Genomic DNA, 26,262 nt, shown 5'->3' on the forward strand with positions numbered 1-26,262 from the left:
GGCTTTGTTTCCTTTAGCCGCCTGCCTTTCTCCCGGTGTAACCGACGATCGCGAGTGACCAGCGGACATCGGGTCCGCCGGTCACTCGCGCGGGGGGGTCCGTGAGCGAGCCTCCAGTGGCGCGCGCTCGCTCCCTATAGCCTCACAGGCAAGCGACGTAGTACTACGTCACTTTGCCTGTGAGGGGCTGACCGCCACAGTAAATAGTCGTGCGGCGGTCGGCAAGTGGTTAAGGTGGCATTTACTAAACAATCTCTGCAGGTGAATCTTCTTGGTCATTGTGTTTTAATACAGAGTAAGTTATTCACTGCCATTTGATGAATGTCATATTCATTATTTTATAAATCTGCCCCTTAGAAGTTAGGATAAGGGGGTAAAAAAAAAAAAGGCATGCTTGTATTGTCAACACCATGTGTGCAGCTATAAAGGTATGTAATGTCAAAATTTCCATCGCCCACTTTCCTGAATGAGACTTTAGTGTAGCGGGTGCTTTAGAGTAGCGGGTGTTGAAGCAACAACCAACTGGAACTGGAGACGTCATAGATCAAAAGCATATATGGTATTGCACACCCCACTAACACCCATCATACCTAAATAATACAAGAAATACATAACAAGGATTGTGGAAAAGCTTAGGCCACGGCCCCTTTATTGGGTTTAAAACAATTTTAATTATGAAATGAACTTTAACCAGTTAGTTCTACTGTGGCAGGTCTAGTCTATTACGCGAAACTGCGCCGTTTGGCCAGAGGGGGAGCCAATCAGTGGGTCAGTCGGACATGATGTTCGCCGGCCACCCGCGATTGCTCCCTGTGGAGATAGAATGGCAGTCTGCCGATGTAAACAAGGCAGACCGCTGTTCTGTCACAGATGAACACAGGGATCTTGTGTTCCTACTATTTAGAAACACAGATCTCTGTGTTCATCCAGCGAGTATATCCCCCACACAGTTAGAAATCACTCCCTAGGAGCACACTTAACCCTTTGATCGCCCCTGCTGTTAACCCCTTTCCTGCCAGTGTCCTTAGTACAGTAACAGTGCATATTTTTAGCACTGATTATTGTAGTAGTATCACTGGTCCCCTCAAAAGTGTCAGTTAGCTGTCCGATCTGTCCACTGCAGTGCTGCAGTCCCCGCTAAAAATCGCTGATCTCCATCATTATTAGTAAAAATAAATAAATATGACATAAATCTACCCCCTAGTTTGTAAACCGATAACTTTTGTGCAAACCAATCAATATACACTTATTTTTTTTTTTACCAAAAATATACTGGAATGCATAATGGCCTAAATTTATGAAAATATTAGATTTTTTTTTTTTTTCAGAATTGTCGCACTTTTTTGTTTATAGCGCAAAAAAAAAAAAAAAATGCAGAGGTGATCAAATGCCACCAAAGGAGAGCTCTATTTGTGGGAAAAAAGGACATCAATTTGGTTGGAGGGTACAGCGTTGCACGACCGCGCAATTGTCAGTTAAAGTAACATAGTGCCGTATCGCAAAAAATGGCCTGGTCATTAAGGGAGTAAAACATTCCGGTCCTTAAGTGGTTACCCTTTAATACCTAACAGAACCACTGTTAACCATTAACAGACCAACATGCTTAATCACTAAGACTCAAGCAGCAATATCTTATCCCAACCCAATAACAGTTTACCAACCACTGTCCACCCACAAAGTGGAGCGACATTACCCAAAAAGATGAACTTTTAAAATCAAACAGAACTGTTGTTAACCAATAACAGACCAACATGCTTTGTCACTCATATACCAACCACTGTCCACCCAGAAAGTGGGCGACATTACCCACATAGTAGTAGACCGCAATGATGGGAAATAAAGGGGGAGGGAGGGTGGGAGAGCAGGTCAAAAGATCCAGAAGGAAGGCTAAGGAGAATCCCCACGGGCAGTCCAGCTGACAGACCTGAGGTAAATGCTGACTCCGCCCAGTGACAGGAGAGGATATAAGTAAAAGGTTACACTCATTGGCTAGATATTTCCCGCCAAAAGATTTGTCACCAATCCAGTGCTCAGCAACTGAGGTAAACTGTTCCTAGCAACAGCAGGCAGCTTGTCGTGTACTTAATAATTCTCATAGCCCTCTATTAAGGGTCCTTTCACACGGGCTTTCCCCTGGCAGACTCCGTTTCGCTCAGCGAGGATTGATCTGCCGATCCCCGCTGAGCAGACGGATGACAGCTCCGTCTCTGCTTACTTTCCAGGGACGGAGCTGTCAGATCCCCGCTCTCCTCTATGGGAGATCTGATGAAAACACACTGCCTGTCCGTTTTCATCCGATCCTCCAGACAGATGGAAAATGGGTTCCCATCTATCTGGATTTCATGGACCACATCGGATCGGAGAGCAGCGGGTGTCAGCGGAGATGTTACCGCTGACATGCGCTGCCCCATAGGGGTACATGGAGCATCCGATCAGGTCCACCTGAAAAAACAGACTGGCAGACCTGATTGGAAAGCCCTTGTGACAGGGGCCCAAGACTAAAATGTATTTAAAAAAACAAATGGGTGTTAGGTGTGACAAAAGTATGGGGTCACTTTATTTTTTTTTCTTTCGTGGCCCTGACATTTCCCAGCCCACCACAGATCTTTAAATAGCGTCCAAATCTTTATTGAAGAACGATCACTTCACAGAGGACATTGTGCAATGTTTCGGACCTGTACATGTGATCGCATGCCTGATGAAGGCGTCCTGCATGGCTCTAAAACCTTGTACTACGTCCTCTGTGATGTGATTGTTCTTCAGTAAAGATTTGGACGCTATTTGACAATCCATGGTGTGCTGGCGAATATGTGCTTTTGCTAAAGGGTATGTGGCACAGGTTTATATGCTGAACCAGGTATCTGAAGGCAAGTTGTTTTAGGGGCTCAAGACTTCTGCTCTTTGTATAATTTAGGTTTGTTCTAAATTTGAATGGCATTATTTTAACAAATGTGACATTCAAAAAGAGGAGGAAACACATTGGACTAAAATGAAAGGAAAACAGGAACAAAATTGAAGAAACGAGTTAATTCACTGTGGGACAGATTGGGATGAGGAGATCATGCTGTCCGGTAGGTTGGATAGATCTCAGCCTTCTAAACAAACAATGAAGTAAATAAACAGTAGCGCAGAAAAGGCTGGGGTAGTTAGGTTCATGTTCAGGTTATAAGCTAAAACAGCGGATCTGTGTCTGCGAGATTGACAAGAAGCTGAAAGTGTAGCCGACTCTTCCCTGCTGGCCAGACCATTGTGCAGAAAGAAGTGTTTTCATAAGGCTTAGACAGAATTCATTTCCATGCACTGCCTTTAATGGTTCCTGTCAGAACTAAACAGCTGGTCGGCATATGGGATTCATTTCCCTGTATCACGTGGAAAAAATTTCACATGTAAATAGAACTAACATAAAAGTGTAGCCCTTGAACCCAGAATCTTATAGAAGGCATAAAAAAGCATGTGCACAATGATGTGTCTGTGGCGGGTAGCGGGCTATTGCGTTTTTCCATTGTCCTAAAATAACAGATTTGCAGGCTTAAATAGTTATCTTTTTCAGCCTGCTCTATTCTAACTGGAGATTTGATTGTTTTAATTGAGTTACATCCCCAAATATAAAATGATTCTTTATAGATATATTTTATTGCAATGACAATGAAACTGTAGGCCAGTCTGGAATATGGCCAGACATTGCGTATCTGTCTTTCTGCTTGATTTAACCACTTCTGGACCGGAAGATTTTTTTTTTTTTTCACGGCCATTACTAGTAAAAAAAAAAACAATAAGAAAATACATAAATCTTTCCCATAGTTATTAGACATGATTAACTTTTGTGCAAACCAATCAAAATACGCCTATTGCGATTTTTATTTTTACCAAAAATATGTAGCAGAAAACTAATTTGCCTAAAATGTTAAATTTTGTTTTTTTTTTTTATTTATTTATTTTTTTTGGGAATGGTATATAGCAGAAAGTGAAAAATATAGTTTTTTCTTTTCAGAAATGTTGCTCTTTTTTTGTTTATAGCGCAAAAAATAAAAATCGCACAGGTGATCAAATACCACCAAAAGAAAGCTCTATTTGTGGTAAAAAAAAGGACATTCATTTTATTTGGGTATAGCATCGCACGACCACGCAATTGTCCGTTAAAATAATGCAGTGCCGAATCGCAAAATATGGCCTGGTCATTAAGGGGGCATATTCTTCCGGTCCAGAAGTGGTTAAGGAGGCTATAAGGAGCAGAAGTGTGAAAGCACTGACTTGTAAAGGGCCTATAATATGAGTAATCTCTAGCAGTGACATGTAATGTGTCCCCAGTCCCTGACAACTCCAATGCATGTCTGCAGTTCTACCATCTCTTGTAGCATCCCTGTAGTCTCTGACCATACCCTGTTGCAAGTCTGCAGTCTCAAACAGCTTTCAGTGGCATAACATTCACTGAATATTATGTGCAGCAATTTTGTGATGTCAGGGGCCACACTTTAGGACCCCTATATCAAGAAAGTTGACCACCACTTTTGTATAGTATTCCCATTCATACCTCCCCCAGCAGATACATAAAGTTTATATAGAAAGGTGTGGGAAAGGACAAAGATGCTGGGTCAGCCCAGACATTAGTTTGACATTCTCAGAAAAGGAGAGGGTTATGACATGGCAGAAGGGAGGGGGCAGTGCTAGAGAATTTACTGGTTAATTCTCTACAAAAGTTCAATGGCATGTTTCAAGTTAACACAAAATAGTTTAGAGAATGGAAAAATGCTGCAAGTAAACCCCTAAATGTAAAATTACTGTATAGGTATAGGTTTTGGCCCCACCCTCCGCTCCCGTTTTTTTAAATAATAGACCTGTTGTACTGACCTGCCGTGGTGCAATGGTTTTACACAGAGTAGCCCCGATTCTCTTCTCTTTTTCTGGGGTCACCCGCCAGCGCTCCTGGCATTCCCTCTTCGGCGAATGCCCTCCATAGGAAACCGCTTTCTATGGGAGCACTGGTGTGGGCTCAATGTCAAGCCTTGCTGCCTGCATCTATAGACACAGACAGTAGTACTCGGCTCTGCCCCCCCCGCTCCCTCATCATAGGATTTTATTGACAGCAGCAGGAGCCAATGGCTCTTACTTACTTACCATCCTGGACACAGGTTTTTTTACCTTAATGCATAGAATGGAGTTGGGTAAATAAAATTGTTAGGTTTTTGAACCACTTGCACAGTGGTTGAAATTGTGCTTTACCTTTATACGGCACATTACAAGGAGGGATCACTAGATAGGGGATAACTTGTTGAAAAAGTGTGGACTGGAAGTGGTATGTTCTGGATTCCTGACTGTTTTTGTGCAGTTACAGCTCCACTGCTATTAAGATATTGTTTATTTACCCTGCGAGCTACAGTCAGGGGCTGACTGGCAACTTTCAGCCCAGGGGGCAAGTACAAACCAGAGGCCCATGGTGTATCGATTCGGCCCCCCCTCCGACTCTCCCTCTTCCCATCCTCCTCCTGACCCCCATTCCAGGTACTCTCTACCTACTGGCTGAATCCGGGTTCCTGACCTGGCCAGAAGGGGGCGGTTGGGGGGAGCTGGGACAGCCCAGTTGGGGCTGGAGGAGAGTCTCCAGTGGGGCATGGAACCGGCCTCTGCTCAGACATAGTTTACACCATCCATGCTTGGGGGGCCTGCGCTCTGTCCTTGTCTTCAACCCGCACTCAGTAGGTCAACGGCAGAGACTTTTTACTTCTCTTCACCAGAAAACTTTAGGCATGTCTGTGGCAGAAGTGGTGAAGCCTTTTTACAGGGCATCAGAGTGTCCCAGGGGGCAATTGCCCCCCTGCCCCCTTGCCCAGTCCTGGCTAAAGTATATGCAAATTAATCCAACCCAGTGTCAGTGAACCAAACATTCACACAACGAAGAATTACATACTTTCCGTATAATGTTCATGTTCCAAAACTGAGCTTAAAATGAGCTGAAAGGCAGGTGCACATCATCCAACAAAAAATAGCTAGTGTGGTCTGAAAAAGTTTTATCTAAAATAGAATGTGACATAGAGCTATATATTAAATACAATGTATATATTCAGCAGCAACTCTGGGTATAGGGCCAACAAAATATCAATTCATGCTATGACCTCACTAAAATACTATGTTTTTAAATATGGAACCAATATGAATAAAGCAAAAAGGGCTATGGTTACTCTCCGATACGTGATGTAACTAAGTGAATAAACAAATGATCATAAATTGTCCACTAAATTACTGGAAAAAATCTACATAGCTATACACAGTTACATATAAATAATATAACGCCACCAACTCATTGTTTATAAATGATCAATAAGTAGTAATTAGATTAACCAACTAATGCATAACTTGAAAAACACAGACAATACAAACCCTTGTAGTAATTACACAGCAGTATTAAAGTTTACCAAGAATGTTAGTCACAATGACTTCTAATGAAACTAAAGTGTATGTATGCCAAAAAAAATGTTTCAGTTTTGGATAGAGTAGGGAAGAGTTAAAACTCCTGTCAGTTAATTTCTTTATTGCCCGTGTCCCAATGGGGAGATTTTACCTTCCTGTCATAGAGATGAATAAGGAAGTAAGTGTAAATTTGCACAAAGTGACAGAAATCCCCCCTTAGACAATTGTCCCTAGAACAAGTTTACCAATTGGAAAATGTCCCCTTTATTTCTGTTCTGGGGAAAACGGAAAAATATTGCCCTTTCCATCATTTTCAATGTTGGTGACAATAGCACAACATAATAGGACAAATAGAGAGGTTTAGTCTCCCTAGTGGGACACAAAAACTTAACAGGGGTTCTAACCTTTCCCTATACATACACTTTAACTTGCATTTGTAATCCATAAAAGTAAATTAATATGTGTAGCAAGGTATGCAGTAAGGTATCTCTGTATAGTTTCTCCTGCCTATATAACATAGGTGGACCTATAGCAGAAAGTGCAAGGTCCCAACAATGCTTTGCATCCCATGAGGAAATAATATCTTATGTGGCATGATAGATCTTCCTGCATTTCAGAAGTGTGTTCACAGTGCAACACTGCAGTAATAAAGACTACTGATTTAAATATTCCCAAATAAAATACAGATCTACCTTTGTGAATTCAACAAACAAAAATAGAAAATGTGCTGATGTAACTAGTGATAATATACACAGCTGCTGGCAACCAGTAGAAGGACAAACTAAATAAACATATATATCATATAAATTGCCGCTCTAACATAGTGAAAATAAATAGTTTAAAACAAAAGTACTGTACATATTAAAATGAAATCTGGCAAAGGTAAATAAAGTATATGAAAAAGTCCAAATCCAATAAGTGTCTTAAGGAAAACACCACTAATAGTGTGTGGAGGTCCTGCTATTCCATAAATGTAGTCACCACATGAGCCACCATCATTGAAAGAAATGCACTCTTACCAGACTGAAATGACCCCTATACAGAGTCTGATTCGCCTGTTATAAACACGTACGCTGGGAACATCCATTGGTTCCAATATGTCAGGCCGGCTTTCTCTCCAAGCTTAGTAGAGACAATGGTGACCATTTGATGTCCTATGGCAGTGATGTCAAACTTTGGCACCCCAGATATATTGGAGCTACATTTCCCATAATGCTCATGCACTTTGCAGTGTAGTTGAGCATCATGGGAAATGTAGTTCCAAAACATCTGGGGTGCCAAGGTTCCCCATCACTGTCCTATGGGATGAAATGCGTTGGGCCGAGCCTATGCATGCGACACTATCACGGATTTTAAACCTTTACTGTGCAGCTTGAAATTGTGACTTTGTATGCCCTTACCCATTTTTTATCATGTGAGTAGAATGGGTATCATGTGTTTGCATTAACATTTTTAGCGAATATACACTGTGTGGCTTTCCTTGCTTTGATTTCATGTGGAGAGAAAGCCAGCCTGATATATTGGAATCAATGGGTGTGAACTGAATGTTCACGATGGAAGTGTTTATAACAGGCGAATTAGACTCTATAGCGGGGTCATTTCAGTCTGGTAAGAGTGCATTTCTTTGGTTTTGGTCACGTGGTGACTACATTTATGGAATAGCACAACCTCCGCACAAAGTCAGTGGTGTTTTCCTCAAGACACATTTTTTCCTCAAGACACATTTTGGATTTGGACTATTTCATACACTTTATTTACCTGTGCCAGATTTAATCTTGATATGGACTTTTGTTTTTAGCAATTTATTTTTACTATATTAGCACAGCAACATATATGATATACCTGTATATCTTTGTTAATTGTCCTTTCAAAAAACGGTTCCATTGTGGGGAATGTCGATTGCACTGAAAAAAATCCTAGAGCAATGGAAGCTGCCTTTGTGTGCAATTGAATCTAAATTCTAAATCCATTCATAAGTCAGCAAAGTGTATAACAGAATCGTATGCTTCAAGTCAATGGGCATCACTGTTGCAGGAAGAAAAATATACCATGATGCACCAGGTAGCAGTACTTATACAGAAATACATCAAAAGCCATGGATCAAGGAAATTATGTTAATGTTCATACATACTATGGTGCGGTGGCTGTACAGGCTACTGCAGGTGCTAGGGGACATCAGAGAGTGTGTTCCTCTCTTAACGACTTTTCTGATTTGATGAGAAGATTTAGAATTGGTAGCAAACAAAAGTATAAAGGTGTGGCATGGTGTATTTAAAAGAGAAGTGCGGTTTTGGAAAAAATTATAAACATTCCCACCTAGGTGAATACAGCATCAATCCAATGCTGGATGTGTCAACCCCCCCCCCCCTCCCCTCCCCCCGGCGCCTCTACACTGAGAATTAAGTGATCAAAGAGCACTGATTGTTCAGCTCTCTGTCTTCACTTATTAGAGAGTCGGTGACTGCCAGTCATTGGCTCTGTGCTCTGCCCCTCCAGTGCTTACTGAAACACTGGGCTGTGGAGGGGGGTCGGAGCAGCTGGCACAGGCACAGCGAGCCAGTTGCCGGTGTGGCATCTGGGATGATCCCAACATTAAAGTCAGGATCTCTCCTGAGTTTGAACCAGCTGAGTGACGTCAGCCGACAGCGGACTTTAGCCTGCTTTCGGCTGAATTTAGGTCACAGGAGTGCAGGAAAAAAATGCACTCCTGTGACCTACATGAGAAGTAGGGCCAGGAGCTTTGGCCCTACTTCTTCTTTAAGAACTCATGAATATGGCCATTTGATTTCTTCTGAAAAGATTTTCTTTCCTATATGTGTAACTAGGAACAGCTGGAAGCAAATCCTTGAGCAACACTAAGGCTCGGTTCACACAGGGGTGGCTTCAAAGTCTCCCGACTCTGAAGCCGCCCCGTGCAGCACGACCTCAGCGTGGCTTGCAAATGACTTCTCCAATAGAAATCAATGCAAGTCACCCCCAAAGTAGTGCAGTAACCTTTTTCTAAGTCGGAGCTACTTGAGTTGCTCTGATTAGAATGGTTCTATTGCACTGAATGGAGCGCGACTTGTCAGGTGGCTAAGTTGCCCCAGTGTGAACCGCGACAAAGACAAACAGTACAACCCAGAAAGAAATCAAATCAGAAACACCTGCAAAAATACTGCATTTGATGTGGCTGCTTCCTAAGCAGATCTACCTTTGTACAGTCTACACTTAGGGAGCTTTCACTTACCCTGCTTCTCCTGTCTTACAGAAAAATACTGCCCTGATCTGGGAGAAGAAAAACAATCAAATAGCAGCATAATGTAAAAATAGTATACGTTTAAAATTGTATTATCTACATTTTTACCTTGATTACAACACATGACACACTTACACCCACCTAACGACCTACCTGGTTTGTGGTAGTGAGTTGGTTTTTGCTTTGATCAGCTACTGAAGGGTAGCTTTAAAGAAAAAACTTATGAAAACAGTGGATAAAATCAAACAGAATAAACACTGCATTTATTCTGGTTTCATCTAGGTCTTATGAGGTGCAAATCTTAAATAATGGTTTGTTTGGAGAAGATGATTAAAAAAGTAGTCACGTAGTGTGGTATTATGTCTCAACATACAAACATATCCTCTTACTCTTTACAGACATACGCAAAGTATACAAGTCTTTCAAATCAGATGAGTCACATAGTGCTGGCTAGCATAGTGGCCACAAGAAACTGCTGTTTCAGCTTTTTGGTGAATTCTAAGGGGGTTGAATCACCAATTTGCTCTTTACGTATGTAGGGTAATATTGTGGCAAGGTCTTTTACTGGAATTCCCCACTCTGCCCCCCCCCCCCTCTCCCCCTGCAGTGGCCATTGGGAAGACAAGCAGGGCATATTTTCCCATTTTGTATTATAGAAAAAATGTATAAAATGGAAAACACAGCAAAGGGAATTTAGATTGTCCTAATGGTAATGGATCTCGTAGGGTGAAGATAGGAAGAGATCAGTGACATTTCCTTTTTGAAGTACTGGAGAGAAAAAAAAAAAGAAGATGATTTTATCAAAACAATGTAAGGAAAATGTACATGCTGCAATGCATTATTAGAGAAATCATTTTAGAGCCCAGTGTCTATACATTATACCACCCTGGCAACCTATTTTTTATTTCTGTTATTTTCTTAACTTGCACAATAAAATGGCAGCTTTCGTTGAAACCTGTGGGCTTCATACATTTTACATCTGTTTGACAGTCTGCAGTAGCTAGGGTGGGGTGGGTCTGCAGTAGCTGACGTGCTCCAATCCCCAGTTTTGAAACTCCTGTTACAATAAAATATATACAAACCCTCACCTTTTAAAACAACCCATTCAGTTTAAAACAGAAATGAAAGGCGAAACATTGAATATCTTGGCTCCATAAGAAGCTCAGATTGCTGGAGGAGGAGAAACAGCAGTAAACCAATCTTCCCATTGAATGGCTGTGCAGAGGGGAGGGGAGCTTTTCAGCACAAGTCTGATCGTTGAGTTCTCAGCACAGCTAAAAAAAACTGGCCACGCTGTGTACTCATGCCTAGTGTGCTCAGTTTTAATAGGAAAGCTGAGGGACTGGCATGGACAATTGGTATTTCACAAAAAGGAAGCAATACAAAGACAGAGCATAGTTTTTCATACAAGTACATGGTACAGCGGCACATATCAGGAATATGAAATGTTGGGTTTGCATATTCTTTAAAAGCAGGCACACCATAAAAAAATATATATATATATATTTAGAAAATGAATAGTACATATACTGAAGAATAAGGTAGAATTTCTATCACATGACATCATCTTAATATATGAATTCCTCAGTGTGAGAGTTGCCAACCTCCCCCAAACTTTTTTACTGACAAATGTACAAAATTTACTGAGAACCTGCTATATTGCAGAATGACTAAAAATAATCAATATATTTACAGTATAAACCATAAGCAAATGGTAACAATACCCACAACAAGTAATCTGGCTTGCTTTACAATAAAAGCCAACCAGTGAGTGAGAGAAAAAGGGAAAAGGACTAAATGGTTAATTGGGTGTTTCAAATTCAAAGCAGAATTCTGCTTAACATCAGAAATTGGAAAGAAGTAATGCCTGAAGAATAATGGAAGAGGATGCAGCGCATGCAGCATGCTGAAGCTAAAAAAAAGGGCTGTGGCTATATTATGCAAATATTGGGAGTGGGTAAAGTACAGCCTGAGCCTAATTAAACTTTAAACGGTACACAGTCCAAAGTCTTTGTATCCACAAAATATCTCTTAATTACTGTGCTTTGAGCTTGAGTCTCTTCATCTCACCCTGTAACACACAACATTGCTTATTGAGCCTATGTTACATATATATAATTACATAGTTGGTAAGGTTGAAAAAAGACACCAGTCCATCCAGTTCAACCTGTGGTGTGTGAGTGGTAAGGTGCCCATCTAATAGTTGTTTAAAACTATCGAGGCTCCCTGCTGATACCACTGCTTGTGGAAGATAATTCCACATCCTTACCACTCTGATAGTGAAGACGCAGTTTGAGGTTAAACCACTTCTCTTCCAATTTCAGTGAATGGCCGCGTGTCTTTTTAAATTCCCTTTCAAAGAAAAGTTTTTTTCCCTATGCTAGGGTCACGTACTAGTACTAGGGCTAGTACAGTATTTGTACATCGATATCATATTCTCTCTTGAGCGTCTCCTCTCCGGAGAGAATAAGTTCAATGTTTGTAGTTGTTCCTCATAGCTGAGATCCACCAGTCCCTTTATTAGCTTTGTTGCCCTTCTCTGGACTCTCTCCAGTTCCAGCACATCCTTCCTGAGGACCGGTGCCCAGAACTGGACTGCATACTCCAGATGTGGCCGGACCAGAGTCTTGTAGAGTGGGAGAATTATTGTTTTATCTCTGGAGTGGATCCCCTTTTTAATGCATGCCAGTATTCTGTTGGGTTTGCTTGCAGCAGCTTGGCATCGCATGCCATTGCTGAGCCTGTCATCTACTAGGCCCCCCAGGTCCTTTTCCATCCTAGATTCCCCCAGAAGTTCTCCTCCTAGTGAGTAACTTGCTTGTATTTTTAGCACCCAAATGCATTACTTTACATTTTTAGACACAACATTAAACCTCATTTGCCATGTAGATGCCCACCCCATTATTTTATTCAGCTCTTTCTGTAAGGTTTCCACATCCTGCACTAAAGTTTTTGCCCTGCTTAACTTTGTATCATCCGCAAATATTGAGATTGAGCTATTTATCCCATCCTATATATTGTTTATGAATAAATTAAACAGAATAGGTTCCAGGACAGATCCTTGGAGGACCCCACTTACCACCCTGGACCTTTCTGAGTAATCGCTATTTATCACCACCCTTTGGACCCACCCCTATAGCCAGTTTTCAATCCAGGTACTCGCCTTATGGTCCATTGCTAACAGATCTCAGTTTGTAAAGTAAACGTTTGTGGGGAACTGTATCAAATGCCTTTGCAAAACCTAGATACACCACATCTGCAGGCATGTAATGTTCTAAACAGAATATAAAGCATAGCAGACTGGACTATGCAATGTTCATCATAGTGCAAAAAAGTGCAGCAGTCAGGAGTATGCACTTACTTCTATAGCCATTGGAATCAGTGGAAGGAAGGACCCCTCAAGCATAGTGCCAGTGGGAGAAAGAATGGTTTAGCATCATTGGGGGGGGGGGGGGTAAACATGCCCTGGTGTCAGTGGTTCCTAAAAAAAAGAATCCTCAAGTCGGTAATTAATGGCAGCAAAAATGCCCTAGTTTTAGTGGTCGTAGAAAAATACTAGGGTTGGTGGTCAGTGCGAGGAAAGCCTGGTGTCCGTGTCTGGTGAAAGAAGAGTTACCTGACCTCAGTGATCAGTAGGAGGAGCCCTGATGAACATAAACATATTTTTTTGCAAACAGTAAATTCTGAAAATCCCTCAATAACATGGTTGGTTAGTATGAGGGCATGCTACACTGACCCCCAGCATAATGGGGAATTGCACCAATAAAGGGTGATTCTTCATTGACCACAAATATACCATTCACACTGACTATTCTGACCTTCAATCTAATGAGGGTATATATACTGCTCACCACTATAACTGGGCATTTTAAACTGACCACTAGTGCAATGAAGGGATTCTTCACCAATGTAACCAGGTCAATTACACTGACCACCAATATAACTGAGTAATTTACTCTGACCACCAATATAACTGAGTAATTTACACTGACCAGCAGTGTATCAGGGTCATGGGCGTCTGCATGGGGGGCAAGGGGGGGGGGGAGTGCCCCCCCCCCCTGGAATCTCAACTTTCCCTTTAGTTTGGTTGTTAAGCCACTTTATACTATCCTGTCTGGTCTGTTTAATAATCCTGTGTGGCATGTGTATGTGTTTTAAAAAAATAAGCCATTCTTTACCAGTTTTTAGAGCACCGATTGTCTCTCACGTGACCCCCCAGCTCTTTCCTCTCCCTGTCTGACAGCTGCCTGCAGCGGGCAGGGCCAAGGATTCCCTGCTGATGTCAGTCAGGAGGGAAGGGGGAGGGTAGGAGGAGAGGAGGAGAGAGGCGGTGGGTCACGTGAGTGGCAATCAGTGCTCTGAAAACTGGTAAAGAGTGGCTTATTTTTCTTTCCCCTTTAAAAATAAATATTCGCTTACACGGCGACTGACAGCAGCCGCGTGGACCACTGTCCTCAGCCCCAGGCCTCGGTGCTATCATTCCAGGAGAGGGGGAGCCCAGGTCAAGGAAATTGACGAGATTAGTGGCCCCATGCACAGAGGCACAGCACATGACGTCACAACACGTACTGACCTCACGTGCATGCATGCACCACCTGCACAAACCCAAAACAGAGAGCTTTGCTTTTGCATCAGGTTTCTCAAATGCCTGCTCTTTATGTGATAATGACTAAGCCCCTCCCCTTCATGACATTGTTGAAAAGGGGCGGAGCATGGCTGACCTTTAAAATGATGCCCCCCCCTGGAAAAAGTTCTGCGGATGCCCATGATCGGAGCACTTACAGTGACCACCAGCCCCCACCTGCTCAACTCTTCACTCGAACCCCAACTTGTCTGCTAACTTCTGCTTCACAATCCTCCCCTCTTTACACCTTGAATCCCACCTGCTAACCTCTGTATCTCAAATCCCGCTGTTCCTCTGCTCCCTAACCCCCCCCCTCTCCCTATGTCTATCTCTACACCACCTCTCTGCTCACCTTTGCACCTTAACCCCCAGCTTACTTTGCTCCCTAATCCCCTGCATGAAATCAGGAGTTCTGCTTTTGACTCCTGCATACTTGTCCAAAATCAGTGACTCAGAAAGTATTGAGGCTAGAGACAGCAAGAAAACTAGCATTTTCAGAAAGAGGTTAGAAATGGCAAACCCCATATTTCTTTCATTATAGGCTTCTCCTTTGTCAGTTAAAGTAGAGACAAGCACAATAGTATAAAGTCATAATAGCAAATGTGTAAATGTACCATAAAATGAGTTCTGGAAAAAGACACTATATTGTACTGTATGTTGGATATCTGTACATAACACAATGATTGTCTATTACGCTTCTTCCAGCCAGTTCCTTTTATACTTCCAGATGCAAACCATTTTACTAAATAAATATCTGCTGCTGGATATGTATCAGTATTTATATAAAAATATACTTCTAAAGTCTGTACATAAACAAGAATTAAACCGTCATGGCCATTGACTGTGTCTAATGTTTTTGGTTTCTAAATCAATGAGTGAGTCACTTTATAAAACCCTAGCAATGTTTTGGATTTTCATTTCAGAACTCCTTAAAAGGGAGTTTCATATATTTCTTTCTTCTAAGACTAAAACTTGTCCAGCAAGCATTAGCTGTAGAAGATCTATTATGAAAAGCACATGGTCAGCATTATTTAGTTTTCCTTATTATAACCAACGCAAGTACTGTACTTTGAGTTACAAGTGCAGTATACAATGGTGCGCCTATTTGTACTTGTTGTGCCTATAACTTATTGGTTATGACATAATATCACAGCCAACTGCATGCAAACCTTTGGGATTTCTGACATTGCCACTTATTAGTAAATTACCCAGACAGTTTGCAGAGTTCCGAAATATCCCAGAATCAAATGCTGAAATAATATAATGAATCTTGATGAGTGGCAGAAAACACAGGTAAGGGGAAAATAACATGTTTACTGAGGCACGGAATAGCAACATCAATTTCCAACTCACTCAAAATACACTCCCTTTCCACTTCAATATCTTTTACTGGGCACTGACTGGAGGGCCACTCTAAACCATCTGATACCCATCAGTATCAGCATGTTATCAAAGAGAAGAAAAGGCACCCTAATGCCAACCGAGTGCATTAGTATGTAGATGAATGTGGCCTTAGCCGATGACGATCCAACCACACAACCCCCACCTCCCCCCGATATGTTTCGCCCCACTCACTGTGGCTTGGTCACGGAGGTGGCAAATGTGACGTACCCCCGGTGAACAGGGCGAAACATGTCATGGGGGCATGGCTGGAGTGGCACTGGCTAGGGTCACGTTCATCTACATACTAATGGCGCTTTTCCACTGCATGGAACCGTACCGGTTCGGCCCGCTTTTGTGCTTTTCCACTGCGGTACCGCATGGTATAGGGTCGGAACGGTTCGGTACGGTACGGTATAGGTTTGCTTTTTCACTGCATGGAACCGAACGGTACGGTACGGCTCTGAAAAAACAGTACCTACTCGATTGTGGTTCCAACAGGTACCAAACCGGTACCATATCCCACAATCCTTTGCATGCAGTCACTACTAGCCACTGATTGGTCAGAGAATCACACCCACCCCGTTGTTATCCCACCCACTTAACTTTAGTACTACTTTAGTGGAAAAGCAAACCATACCGTACCGTACCGAACCGTTCCAACACTATACCATGCGGTACCGTAGTGGAAAAGCAAACCGGGCCAAGCAGGGCCGAGTAGAGCCGAGCCGGTACTAGCCAGTACTTGCAGTGGAAAAGTGCCATAATGGACTAGGTTGGTGAGTGGTACCTTTTCTTTTTTTTTGATAACGCTCTTACACCTTTGAAAGGTGCACTGAAGCCAGCTCACTTCACTTCAACTGGCGGGGAGATCTCTGTCTCAGCTTTGAGCGGCACTGCAAGTTTTATGTGAATCACTGTGAGTATCAAGATGTTTGAGAAGGTGACATATTATTTGAGACCCCCTACTGAAGCAATTGCATGATGCTTATGTGCTGTCCTATATAGCAAATCTCCCTGAGTAACCATTTTTTGGCTATGTTTATAGCATCCCATTTACAAATGCCAGAATGCAGGGCTGGGACAAGGGGTGGGCAAGAGGGGAGGCTGCCCTGGTCACTGTGTTATCATGTGAGGTGGGGGGCAACACAAGGAGATTGGGGGGGAGGGGATTTGTGTTGAAGGGGGAAATTTGGGGGAGGGCAGGGGGTAAGTATTGTTCCAGTTGGGGAAACTGGGGGGTGGAGTGCTAAGAGTGGTGATTTAGGAGGATTTGTGTTGGGAGTGGGAATGAGTGAAGGAAGATTTGTGCTGGGAGAGGGGGATTTGAAGTGGGTGGGGTGTACTAGGAGGGGAAATTTTAGGGATGGAGGATTTGTGCTTGCTAGGAGGAGGTTTTTTTTGGGAGGGGGAGGGCATTTGGGGATAAGGGGGGCAAAGATTAGTGCTGAGAGGAGGGGAATTTATGCTTGGGGGTAAGCATGCAGTTTAGTGGTCGGTGTTTTTGTGGGGGTATTTTTGCTTTGGGAGGAGGGCGCAGTTTGGCATGTTCGCCCTCGGCTCTAGATGAACTTGTCCTGACACTGCCAGAATGGTAACATTTTGGGGCAACCCCTTTTTATTTTGCAAACATTTTTTAATTATTACAGGTACAAATACGCAGTGCTTTCTATATATTTTGTACATTCAGATCAGTCCCTGTCCCTAACTCACATTCATTCATATGCATACTAGGGCCAATTTAGACAGGATTGAATTAACCTACCAGCATGTCTTTGGAGTGTAGGAGGAAACCAGAGTACCCAGAGGAAACCCACATAGCCACAGGGAGAACATCCAAACTCCAGGTAGTTAGTGTCGTATTTGGGATTCGAACCGTCGACCCTCTTGCTGCTAGGCAGAAGTGCTAACCACTTAAAGAAACAAAGGAGAATAACATGGTTGTGTTTTTGCTTTGAAATGGAAAGGTAAACCACAAAGTATATTTTTACTTAGCAATGTGATAGAATGTATCTCCAAAGCTCCTCAGAAACCCGTCATGAGAGAAATGTATTGTATGTATGAATTGCTGGCCTCTCATCAAAATGCTAAATACCTAGCTGTCATGCTAACCCACCAACTAGGTAGGGTTGATTTACTAAAGAATAGATTCTGTTTGCTTAGCGAAGGTAATGCTAGTAAGTAAGGTGAACCTGTGTTCACTTTTAATACCCAATTATGTGGGGGGGATATAAAAATAGCATTTTTGCATATGATTGGTTGATTAAAATGAACATCGCTTTATCATATTTAGGCCCCTGTACCTGTAAGGAGGGACGGGCTCTTTCTAGGTCCACCTACCCTCTGTCTATCCACTAAAATGCTTGTACTCTCATTGTAGAGACTCACTGAAGTTAGAGTTAGGGATGACAGAAAACAGGGCGCCTTGACAGAGCCTGTAGCTTACACATATATTTGCAACTGTGTGAAGACTAAACCCCTGTTTTAAATGCATATTACAAAATTGTAACAGGCATATTAGTCACATATTTTAGACCAGAGTCCATGGGAGTCAAGGAGTCATGAATGGCGCAGGGAGAAAAAAAGTCCACCATATAGGGCAGCCATCCAGAAACCAAAGCTAGGGGTTCCACAGGGCTAGAAACATAGAAAGACAGAGGCGCCTCTAAGTGTAGACTTTTTACGGTAAGTTTCATAGCTAAAATTATACACTCACATCTGCAAGCATATGTTCATGCCCATAGACAAGGTTTCCGATGTAGATAAGTGATGAGGAATGGTCATCCAGTCCTAAACATCCATCCCGCTGGAGCCGAGATCCCCTCGCCGTGGCCGGCAAGTACGGCGGAGTTGTAAATCGGAAGCAGGCTCGGTATGGTAGCTGAAAGCGAGGCTTGGTTGATAGTCGGATAAGGATGACGTCATCTGTGTGCGACGCGTTTCCGAGCGTGTGTGCTGCCAGGGGGAGGGCAGCCGTGCTCCTTCTTCACGGCTCCCTCCCCCAGGCAGCACGCACGCTCGGAAACGCGTCGCACACAGATGACGTCATCCTTATCTGATTATCAACCAAGCCTCGCTTTCAGCTACCATACCGAGCCTGCTTCCTGTTAACAACTCCGCCGTACTTGCCAGCCACGGCGAGGGGATCTCGGCTCCAGCGGGATGGATGTTTAGGACTGGATGACCATTCCTCATCACTTATCTACATTGGAACCTTGTCTATGGGCATGAACAAATGCTTGCAGATGTGAGTGTATAATTTTATCTATTAAACTTACCGTAAAAAGTCTACACTTAGAGGCGCCTCTGTCTTTCTTTGTTCTTAAATGCATATTGTTAGACGTGTCAATTTGGTTGGTCACTGGCTGGTTGGTAGGTTTGAACTTGGAAATCTTTTTGTATTTGTTTGACATACGTCGCCCTTCCAGTGCTCCATGCTGCTTGGACCAGTTATAGGTGGGGGCAGTGGCCACTTGTTTGTATTTAGTAAATAAACCCAAGTGACCTGGAATAAGTCCAAAATCACAGTTTATTCTTATGTAGATAAGACTTTAATTCAGTATGTGCAAATAGGAGTCAATGATCTGACTAGTTATGAGGCATGTCGCAGGTTTTGTATGTGTTATTATTCCTTTTTATTCCCACCAACTAATTGATGTCTATTCTGCTGACTTTCTAGTTCCCAGCGCAAACTGGAACTGTGGAGTGTCTACTCTTATCGGAAACACACAAAAGCCAACAGGTATTGCAGATATCTACAGTAAATTTCGGCCTGTTAAGAGGGTCTCCCCACTGAAGCATCAACCTGAGAGTCCAAAACTAAATGAAAGTGATGATCAAAAAGAGGAAAAAGAAGAAAATGAAAAGAATGGAGAGCCTGGCAAGACTGCTGGGAAAGATGGAGGTCCCAGTGAGGATAGTGGGTTTAAATGTAAGAGCATTGAGCCGAGTGTATTGCTTGGGGAGCTTGAACACTATGACCTTGACATGGATGAGATTTTGGATGTGCCTTACATCAAAACCAATCAGCCTATGACTCTATTTACCAAGGTAGCCTCAGAGAAAAGGACTTCCAGCATAAACCCAACATCTAAAGGAAAAACTGGTCCCATGGGGCACCTAGAGAACCTGCCACCCAATGCCACTCAGTACTGTGTATTGTCTCCTGTTAAAAACTCAGCTCAGCCTGCTGTCCTCGATCCAAGCAGGCATTCATCTGGGGGATTAGAGCATTCCCAGTCTGGCATTCAGTGCAGCTCAGTCCACGAACCTGATTGCTATAACAAGGGTTTCCTCAATAGGGCTCTGTCTGATTCCCATGCACAGAAGATTGAAAAAAGCATGCCTAACTGCCAGCTTCGGCCATTCCACCTGCCAGCACCAGAAACACAACTAGATGGCATAAACGGCAACTGGAACTACACTGAAGGAGAAGACATGAAGAAAATCAAGAGCATTTTAAATATTGTTAAAGAAGGGCAGATATCTCTTTTGGTAAGTACATAGACTATTGATTATAATCTAACTTCTCTTTTATGTTATAACAAGCTGCGTTATTTAGGATACAGCTGTACAGTTGGCAATGGTGACTGTTCATTCAGAGTAACAGCTTATTATGTCAGCCTGATTTATGAAGACTGGAACATAGAAAAGCAGCCAATCACCTATCATGTGTAATCCTGTATGAATGGCATGTTACGTCCAAATGCTTGTCTAAAGCAAGTACCTAGTTTTCATTTGAAGTCAATTCAGAATTATTTTAATCCATATATAATTATGTATAAAAAGCCAGTGGGACCTGTTAAAAAGTCTTTTGTTATAAAATTTGGTGCATATGTTCCAGCTTATTTACCAACGTTAATCATTGCAACGAGTAACACATTCTGCAACATTGAGGATCCATTTATTTCCATGAAGTGCTACAGTTTGTCAGCTCTTCAGCTTGTTTTTATCCCAGTCGAAGCTCCCTTTCATTGGCTCAGCGTGGGAACACCGGGCCGCCTGTTGTCCTTTCATTAGTATTCACGAGATCTCTGTGCCAGCTCTTTGTAGCTACCATTCAAAGACAGGAGCAGGAATAGAAAGCCTAAAATGTCCCACGACCCATGCAAAGTATTTCATTAGCAAGAACTTTGGCGATTGGATTCCACAAGTGCGTGTTACCGCAGTAACAAGAACACTAAAAACGCAATTTAATAGGAGTAAGATTAGATCATCCATTACAAAATCAGCTTAGTTCTGCTGGATTGCTGCCTTCCTTCAGTACAGTGTGTGAGTCTGTGATGTACATTTAAAATGATTACAGTCAGTACAGTGCTTGCTGTACAGACTCATTCTATAAGAGGTGCAAAGGAATACCACATGTGTCAAGGATAGTTATCCATACCGACCAGCTGGGTATCAGTTTACTGGCATCACAAGAGTGAAAGGTTTTTTTTTCATTTTTCACTTTGGATTTCTGTACTTTGAATTTCATCGCTATTATATGCATGAAATAAACTAGCCTTTTTTGTCTAGCAATGTAAACAAATCAACTATTGGTTAACAAAAATGATTAACCCTTAATGCTTGCCATAGACAGTTTGACAGGAACCGGCCAAGATTCAGACCATGTATGGGCAGGCTGAATGTACCAAGTTGATCAATCAATCAAATTGGGTACAACCAGACTGCCATATTTTTGTTGCAATTATCGATAGCGGCTGCCAGAGCGGCTATCGATAATCATTGTGTTCTCCCACGGGCATGGCTTCCCCACTCGCTGGGAGAATACAATGTCTCAGCAGGAGGGATACCCCTGTTAGCACTGTCTGTGTTGATGGGGGAATCATGGTTGCAGGAAAGAAATCTGCACCATCTGTGGTCTGCTTAAGGAACAATTATCTGTAACAATTTTCTAAAGTATAACTAAGGGCTCTTTCACACAGGCGGTCCGATCAGATCTGCCTGTCAGTATTTAGGCGGATTTGATCGGATGCCCCATTCAGCCCTATGGAGCAGCGGATGTCAGCGGTGACATGTCCGCTGACACCCGCTGCCATCCGCATCCGATCCTGTCTGTGAAATCCGGACGGATGGAAACCCTATTTTCCATCCGTCCTGGGGATCGGATCGGATGGGATCGGATGAGAGGGGACAGGCGGTCCGCTCTCATCCGATTCCCCATAGAGAGCAGCGGGGGCTGTGACACCTTCCTCTCCGCACTGCAAGCGGAGACGGAGCTGTCATCCGCCGGCTCAGCGGGGATCGCGGATCGATCCCCGCTGAGCAGCACGGATCCGCCTACGGAGGCGGACCGTGTAAAAAAAGAGCCCTAAAGGCAAAACTTTTTTTTTTTAGTTTTGGATAAGGTAGAGAGGGGTTAGAACACCTGTCAGTTTTTATTGCTGTCTCTGGCCCAGTTAGGGAGAGTCACTCTCTATTTGCCCTGTTTGCCATTATCATTGCAAGTGAAAGTAACAGAAAATCCCCAAAATGTGGGTTGTCCCCAGAAAATTAATAGAACAGAAATCTTTCAATGAGGACACTAGTTCTGGTGACCTGGGGGTGCCCAAGGAATTCCTTTAATTTGCAGGGATTTCCTCTCACTGTTTGGCTATGGGACAGGGAGTGAAGGAAAATCTCTGCAATGGGACATAGATGGTGAAAAAGCCCAACACTATTCGTAAAAGTGATACCTCCTCCTACCTATCCTGCATACCCTGTGTAAGAAAGATCTGAGTAGTTACCTCTTTGTAATATACTTTGGTCATGTGATCCTGTAGCTCCGGCTCCCCAGCTGCAGGGGAGAGGAAGGAGCGCCGTCAATGTCTGGACCTTGGGAGCCTATGGGTAACATCACAGCTCCCAGAATTCATATCCGTTGTTGAACTCTCCCGAACTCAGGGGAGCAGGAGCTGCAGGACTAGTCTGGACTGAATTAAAACAAAGGTAAGAACACATATCTTTTTTACACAGGGTATGCAGGATAGGTAGGAGAAGGGGGTAGGGAATGTTTTTAGGAATAGTTAGCGTTAGGCTTTACTTCCACTTTAAGGTATCCATACATTAGCAGCATTTCATTCAAAATGCTTCGTTTTAAGAACATTCGTTCCATTTCCTAATCATTAGTCGGGTCAAATTACTGTTTGTTTTTTTACTTCAGTGACAAGAAAATTCAAAGAAGCAGGATAGACATTTTTTCTTAAAGGGATTGTAAAGGCAAAAGGTTATTTTATCTTAATGCATTATGTATTAAGATGAAAAAAAACTTCTGTGTGCAGCAGCCCCCTCTCAGCCCCCCTAATATTTACTTGAGCCCCTTCTTGATTCAACAATGTCCACAACTGTCTCAGCTGTCCGGGACTCCCCTCCTTATTGGCTAAGACACAGCAGCAGTGCCATTGGCTCCTGCTGCTGTCAGAGTCAGTTACCCAATAAGGAGAGAGAGGGGGCAGGGCCAAACAGCAGCTTCGTGTCTGAATGGACACACGGAGCAGTGACTTGGCTCGGGTGCCCCCATAACAAGCTGCTTCCTGCGGGGCACGCAGAGGGAGGGAGGGGCCAGGAGAATTGAAGAGGGACCCGAGAAGAGGAGGATCCGGGCTGCTCTGTGCAAAACCAACTGCACAGAACAGGTAAGTCTAACATGTTTGTTATTTTTATTGGAAAAAAAGAAAAGAGACTTTACAATCCCTTTAAATCAGGGATCCTCAAACTACGGCCCTCCAGCTGTTGCGGAACTACACATCCCATGGGGCGTTATAAAACTCTGACGTTCACAGACATGACTATGCATGATGGGAACTGTAGTTCTGAAACAAATGGAGGGCCATAGTTTGAAGACCCCTGCTTTAAATGAATGAATTTCTAACATTTGTATGTGGTTTTCCTTTGAGAAGTTCAGTAGCTCCAAATTTGAATGTTAAAAGCAAACAAAATTTTTAAGTACTTTAGAACAACATTCGTCAAGTCATCTTATGTACTGTGAATTTTCGTAGGAACGTTTACACTAGTGTATGGCCAGCTTTAGGCCTAGTACACTCCGCTATTTTTTTTTTATTCAACCCAAAAAGCCAACCCACCCCCGGCCAGAACGTTCTGGTTAGTTCTGTCACCCATTGGCTGAAACCGCTGATTTGAAGGTGATTGGCTGTTGGTTTTCCAGCATGCTCGTTCGTCAGAAGCCAGCCAAACGGTCAGCTTCTGTTGGGCCGACTGCCATACATGGGTTGAATGTCGGACGGTTTTTATTGAACCAGTCGATTTTGCCCAACATTTTGCCCATGTGTGCTAGACTTTAGCCTCTCACAATCAGTGCTTTGCAATATAAAATGTACTTTATCAGAAGGAAAAGAGCTGTTAAGAGCTGTTAAGTACCCAGCTATTGTGTGATTAGCTGGCAGATATTGTATCTTTTACTATCACCGTTATAAGATTGGTATTTACGTGCTTAGCAGCATGTGTCAACCTTCGTACATGCAGAACTCTAAGTCACAGCATGGGGAATGCATCTTTTGGTCAGCACTGAAGAAGTTAATCCAATAGGGATTCAGAGAAAGAACAGGACGACAAAATGTGTGTAATTAGATTTTGTTCACATGAGCGATAAGTGTTTTCTTTGTAATTTTCAAGGGATATGCATGTTTTATTAATTTTAGCTGCGCCAGCTATAAAAGGCACTGGGAACAATTGTGTAGTCTGCAGTGTACGGACTTTGACTCTCTAGCAATTTATCACAATTAAAGGAGGGCTAGGATTTTTAACATGCAGAGTATACTTGTTGCCAATTAGATTCCAGTAATTAAAACATTGATAAGTGTTTTGTCTAGTTTATTATTGCTATATTCTGGCTTATACTCTGTTTTGGGTTGAAACATATGGTAACATGCTGTTTTCCTACAGGGAAACATTTCTTGGATGATTATTTTACAGGAATACCGTACATTTGTTTAGGTCCAGTAAAACCTAACGTTTCGAGTACCCAGTGAGGCATTTATAGTAGAGTTGCTGACTATAAGTCAACGTATGCTCAGCAGAAAGTTGTGAAATCCTTTTGCAGAATGAATTTAACGTTGGCCAAAAAATGGTCCGCTATGAACACATTCTTTTAAGTGATTGAAAAGAATTTAAGGGAAAACTTTACGTGCATAAATACAGTTTTAGTTGGGAGTTTTGTGTGCACAATAGGACCTGCTGGATATTTTGGAAACGTAACCCCCTATTTGGTTTTGGTTTGTCAGTAAACTCAATTGTGGAGTATATAGACCTGTCTCAACAGGCTTTGGGCTTGTCTCAATGACTTTAGTTTGACATCAGTATGAGATACTTCTGGGGTTCTACGGAATTTATTGAAAGGTGCATTTGACCTGTATTTCATCTGCTTCAACAGGGTTTTACATTCCTTTAGACATGTATGGATTTGCAAAATCAATGCTGCAGATCTAAACGTGAAGTGGTCCTAAAGGCAGAAGGGTTTTTATCTTAATGCCCCCCCATATACTTACCTGAGCCCCATCTTGATCCATGAGAGTGGCAACTGTCCTGAATCTCCCTCTCTCCACATTAGTTCACACAGAAGCAGGAGCCATTGACTCCTGCTGTTGTCAATCACAGCCAGTGAGCCAATGAGGAGAGAGCAGAGGGTGGGGCTGAACCACGCTCTGTGTGTGAATAAATAATGTTTATTCACAGGAGCGCGGTTGGGAAGCAAGCCTAAGTGCCTCCATAGCAAGAGGCTTGCTATTGGGGGAACTCAGCTAGGGGGAAGAGCCAAGACCACCAGCGATGGACCCAAAAAGAAGAGGATCTGGGGCCTGGGCTTTAACTTTAGCAAATGGTGAAAAGTCTTACCGTTATGATACCACACCACCCCTCTACCTAATTTTTGTTTTTCTTTGTATTCGAGTACAAATATTTTTTAAATATGAAAAAAAGATTTTCTTTATTTAGTTGTTGTCCCACCCCAGGATTTTGGATTTTGACCAAGTATATGGAAAGAAGCGGGGCTAACTATTCCTCAATCATCACTTTCAGAGATTCTGATTGGGTATTGATTTTAAGTTCACAGGGAACTATATTTATCTTGATAATATGGGCACCTGCAAATACACTGATAAGGCTACTTTAACCTCTGCATTGCCATCAGTACCATGGACAGTGCATATGAGGCAGCCTTACCATTCATTTTAAGCAGTCGCGACTTGTACAATTCATATTGAGAATATAATAAACGTGTAAGCAGAAATTGCCTTTGGTAAAAAACTACATGTCAAGAGGATCAGTAGATCCAAAAATACAGGCAGCTGAAATGATATGCAAATCAAAGACAGCAGGACATTGGTATTTTTCTGTAATGGCTGTATACATAGTGTTCAAAGGTCAGTCCAAGAAAAGGTTTCTTCACAGTAAAGCCTCGTACACACGCAACGATTGTTGGCCGTGAATTTTCGGCCAACGTCCGATCGGCCGATTTTCGGCTTGTTAGTATAATGCTTCCGACAACCGACTTTTCGGCCAAACAAAATCTGGTGTGCATGCTAAACAACGGCCGATTTTCCGTCAGTCAGTACAGATTTTAGCAGACAAAAATCAGATGAGCAAGACTGGGCATGCTCAGAGAAGAAAAAACACACGG

The 26,262-nt window shown here is 42.6% G+C and overlaps 1 protein-coding gene across 2 annotated transcripts in view; it reads left to right on the forward strand.

Annotated features, from left to right (window-relative positions):
• SNCAIP (synuclein alpha interacting protein) overlaps nucleotides 1-26,262 on the forward strand; it is a 150,259-nt gene that overhangs the window by 38,728 nt on the left and 85,269 nt on the right. For both annotated transcript variants that reach the window (XM_082243869.1, XM_082243870.1), the window contains exon 3: nucleotides 19,327-20,141. In XM_082243869.1, the coding sequence (XP_082099995.1) occupies nucleotides 19,327-20,141 (815 nt within the window). The remainder of the gene's footprint in view (nucleotides 1-19,326; nucleotides 20,142-26,262) is intronic.

This window comes from Pelophylax lessonae (assembly GCF_965119305.1).
Source record: "Pelophylax lessonae genome assembly, chromosome: 1".
Classification (NCBI taxonomy): domain Eukaryota; kingdom Metazoa; phylum Chordata; class Amphibia; order Anura; family Ranidae; genus Pelophylax; species Pelophylax lessonae.